This window comes from Lupinus angustifolius, unplaced genomic scaffold, assembly GCF_001865875.1.
Source record: "Lupinus angustifolius cultivar Tanjil unplaced genomic scaffold, LupAngTanjil_v1.0 Scaffold_5_142, whole genome shotgun sequence".
Taxonomy (NCBI): Eukaryota; Viridiplantae; Streptophyta; class Magnoliopsida; order Fabales; family Fabaceae; genus Lupinus; species Lupinus angustifolius.
The window spans coordinates 37,521-41,816 of NW_017717354.1; the positions used below are offsets into that span (position 1 = coordinate 37,521).

The following is a 4,296-nucleotide window of genomic DNA, read 5'->3' on the forward strand; positions in this document are numbered from 1 at the left end:
ATACAAGGTTTCTTAATTTAACTCTTTTCTTTTTTACCAATGATGAGTGTACACATGAGGGCCATATTGGGCCAGAACAAGAAAGATGTTGTTGGGTCTATATAGCCCATTGTTTTTAAGGCATGGCCCATTTATTAGCTAGTTAAGCACCATTGGATTGTACCAACCGACACTGGAACAGTGTTGTCCACTAAATTAAATGCTAAAATATTATTCATTCCACGTTTTTAGTGGCAAAAAAAGCATAACACGAACTTTGCTCCACTCATTATAAATAACCAACTCTCTTTTCTTTCTCTCTATATTTAACATTTCCGATTCAGAACTCATAAAATTTCTCAGATCTATTTCCTCAACAACGTTTCCATAACAATGCAGATTATTCATTGATAATAATTCAATTTCACCATCACATTGTACGGATCCGTGTTTTTCATTCATTTTCATAATAATTGATCATTATCTTAGTCATATTAATGTTTATACTTCTAATGTTGCAGATTTGAAAGATTACTTTATATTATAATTGAATCATGTCGAGGAGGCCTGGGATTCCTTCTAGAAGATTCGGAGAAAATGGAGGTGGATTGTTTTCCTCTTCCAAAGCTAAATCGTCGCCAATTTTGTCTATTGGTCTCTTAATCGTGGTAAACTTTTGTTGTTTTCAGCTATTGATTTAACATTTTAACTGTTTAAGATTTAGATTTACTTGTGCACAGTTCGATTTTGTGGAGGAGACCGTTAGAAGCTTCAGTAAGTAGAAGATAGACCAGGAAAGAGGAATGCCGAGAAAAATAATAGCCAAAATGATTCAGAAAAGTTAAAGATTAATACTTTGTTAATTAATATGATTTATGATGCATTATGAGGTGGATCGATCCTAAGACTGATGTTGTTGTAGAGTTCAATTTTGTTAATAATGTTTTGTTTTTTTTCTATTTAGGGAGGTCTGTTTCTCGTTGCATATATGTACAAGGGATCAGGTATGTTTCCTATTATATCATGCTTCAATTCACTTTTGTTGAATCTGATTTGCTATTGTTTTATAATTATTATAGTGCAGTAACTAATTTGCTTTTTATTTCTTTCTTCAATTCATTACAGGTGGATTTGGTGGTTTAGATTCTGTTAGCAGGGTTGAAGGTAATTTTTTTTAATTATACGAAAAAATTGTGCTTGGTTCCTAAAAGAATGATAAATGTCACAGATCTGAAATGCTGATCAAGTTAGTCTTTTTCAAGACAAATTTTGGAGACATTTAGTCGTTATCACGGATTTTGTTGATCGGCATCTGAGATTAAGGATCAGTTAAGATTAAGGGACTAAATTGACAAATCGCAAATGCATTTTTTTCTGAAGGAAAGACTTGTTCTTAATTTTAATTGTGCCACATATTATGTGATTCCTTTATTCAGCATGACTTAAAAGGAAAAATACAAATATTGTTTTTTCCCTAAGTAAGGAACCCATAAAGTATGTCATGTAAGTGGAGAAGTCCTTTAATGCCCTTGATGAATTCTGTTATCTGGAAGTAAAACAACAATGCAAGTTTCTGTCATTTATGTGAGAACACACGGGAGTTTCGATACTTATGAATGATTGTTTTCTCCTTGGAGGTGTGCACTTGAATGATGAGTTACTGCATTAAATGCAGTTTTTCTGTTACATAGTGATGACATCATAAACACTTTCTTCTCTTTAGAATTGGTTGTGTTTTGTGATTCATGATTTCATGGTACTTGAATGAGTGAATCATTAACTTTTTGACTTACTGATTCCCTTCATCAGCCTTGATTATTTCTAATGATGTATTCTAATGACATTTTTCTCTAAGGAACTGAATATATTTCATATACTTCTGTTCAAATTACTTTGGTAATTTGGTTACTCTTCTTTTGTTTACGAATAGCTGAAAAGTTACTGGAATTGTGATTTATGTTGTTAGAAACTGTGTTCAGTGTTTAGTCTTGTTTAAGAAATTGTGTTCTGGCTCTACACCCAAGGGTATGTTTGGATATTTTGAGGCAGGAAAAAGGAAGAGAAGGGAAGAGAATTGGAAGTTTAGTTTTGGTTTTCCTTCACGTAGTTTGTATCTATAATATCCTCCAAAATTGGGCGACCTTTGAATTTTTCATAAAAATGAATAGCTGTTCTGGTGGGTGGGTTTCCAGATCACATGTTCCTAAACAAGTGGATGGTTTACTTAAAACCTTTCCTTGCCTTCCCTTCTTCCCAACATACCTTAAAAGCCCTAAATTTGTACTACTATCTATCATCGACATTTTTTTCATTTGAACAGACACGGTTGTGAGCTGTATATATTATATTTAGCTTGCCACTTGAGTGACTTCCAGATCTATTGTAATAATATACATAACTTCCAAATGCAGGTGATTATTTGTGCAGTGGAGAGGTCCAACAAGCAATTCCTATTTTACAGCAAGCATATGGAGATAGTATGCATAAAGTGTTGCATGTTGGTCCTGATGCTTGCTATGTGGTCTCTAAATTGCTAAAGCAGGATGAAACTGAAGCCTGGGGTTTAGAACCATATGACATAGAGGATGCTGATAGTAATTGCAAAGCACTTATCCGCAGAGGCAGTGTTCGTGTGGCTGATATAAAGTTCCCTCTTCCATACAGGCCAAAATCTTTCTCACTTGTGATTGTTTCAGATGCTTTGGATTACCTGTCCCCCAGATACCTCAACAAAACTCTTCCAGATTTGGCGAGGGTATCAGCTGATGGTATAGTGATATTTACTGGTAAGATTTATGGAGTCTTTAAACTAGTCTATGAATAGAACTTTATTTTCTAAACTTGCACTAATATTATTACAGATATATATCCAGAATTACTTTGCTTCACAAGCTATATATTAACATTTTTTTCTTCCAAATGTTGAACCTAGCTTTTGATAGAGCTCAACAGAGTTGATTGATCCATCAAGCTGACATCGCCTATTTGTTGAATCCAAAGACCTCTTTTTGTTGAATTAGAATCTAGGATGCAGTTATGTATCCCAAAAAAATGAATCTATGGTGTTGGTTTTTAGAGCATAACTACTGTTTGAAGTAAGTCGGTCCAATCTAGTGGAATTAAGGCTTGGTTTTTGTTGTTGATGAAGTAGCATATTTGAACTTTTTTGAAGTACACTCAAAATGTCTCTTATTTGACTTAAAAAGTATCATATACATTCTTTTTGGTATTTTTGATGAGCTACTAAGAGCTTGAGCTTGTAACGTATTGCTTGTGTTGGTATCATAGAAGACCGTTTTATCAACAGCCCGTAACCTTTTGTACCAGTCATCTGATACTATCTGTTAATGTAGGTGTTCCAAGTAATAATCAAAAGGCCAAGGTTGCAGATGTTTCTAAATTTGGGAGAGCGGTGAGTGGATTTTGCGTGAAGAGTAATACTGTTATTTATGTTTCTGCCATTGCTTCAACGTCAATTACTGCGCGTGAATGAAGGGAAGTCCTTGATTCAAGGCTCTCCTTTTTGAAGCAAAGGATATTATCACCTACCATCTATATACCTTCTTATTTATTTTCTATATAAAGAATTGGAAAATATAATTAGCTGATTTCTCTTGCTTCAGGCTAAGATGAGGAGTTCATCATGGTGGACCAAATATTTCGCTCAGAATAACTTAGAAGAGAATGAAGCTGCTTCTAAGAAGTTTGGGCAGGCTTCAACAAAGAGTTCTTATGTTCCAAAATGCCAGATATTCCACCTGAAGTCGCTCCATTGAATTCTAGGATGATTACATTTGTTGCATTGGCTCGTCAAATGGGTCTTCGTTTTCATATTAAAGACTTTCCTTTATAAAGGTAATTTAATTCTTTGAAATATAGTCACCATAGATGGTGTATCACTTTTGTTGTTGCTTGTATTAGAATTTTATTCTTCGAAATCCCAGCCCTTGGCGGTATAGAACAAATATTTTTGGTATTTAACTAAGTTACCAGGTGAATTAGCTGATCTATATAAGTAAGGTGGCAGTGATTTTTGTACTTAAAGAGATACTCCTCTTCTTGAGTTATAAGTTAAATGTCATAATATTTGCTCCAATATTCTGGTTAAAAGATAGATAGACCACATTTGTTTTTCTTTAGTTTTCAAGTTTATCTACTCTATATAGTTATAGAAAAGGAATAATTTGATCTTGGTATGTGGTTTTAGCCTCTATACAGTTTCATCAGTCTAAATTGCACACAGGAAAATGCAAAAGATGGATTAGAACTTAGAAGTTGAAGTTGTGTTTTTAACGTTTCTGGTTTATGATGATTGTC

The 4,296-nt window shown here is 33.8% G+C and overlaps 1 protein-coding gene across 1 annotated transcript; it reads left to right on the plus strand.

The window, feature by feature from the left end:
- The first annotated feature begins 240 nt into the window (after positions 1 to 240).
- On the plus strand, positions 241 to 4,075 carry LOC109337355 (uncharacterized protein At3g49720-like). Its single transcript, XM_019574319.1, has 7 exons — positions 241 to 416; positions 501 to 647; positions 944 to 983; positions 1,105 to 1,143; positions 2,391 to 2,765; positions 3,333 to 3,391; positions 3,603 to 4,075. The coding sequence occupies exons 2-7, from the start codon at positions 534 to 536 to the stop codon at positions 3,753 to 3,755; spliced, it is 780 nt and encodes a 259-aa protein (XP_019429864.1). The 5' UTR covers positions 241 to 416; positions 501 to 533; the 3' UTR covers positions 3,756 to 4,075.
- Positions 4,076 to 4,296: the final 221 nt, after the last annotated feature.

Bases quoted from the DNA above. Each gene is read 5' to 3' on its own strand.
- LOC109337355 (XM_019574319.1), top strand. From the start codon at position 534: ATGTCGAGGAGGCCTGGGATTCCTTCTAGAAGATTCGGAGAAAATGGA. The intron at 648-943 runs GTAAACTTTTGT...TTTTCTATTTAG, and splicing joins CTATTGGTCTCTTAATCGTG to GGAGGTCTGTTTCTCGTTGC. The intron at 3,392-3,602 runs GTGAGTGGATTT...CTCTTGCTTCAG, and splicing joins TTTCTAAATTTGGGAGAGCG to GCTAAGATGAGGAGTTCATC.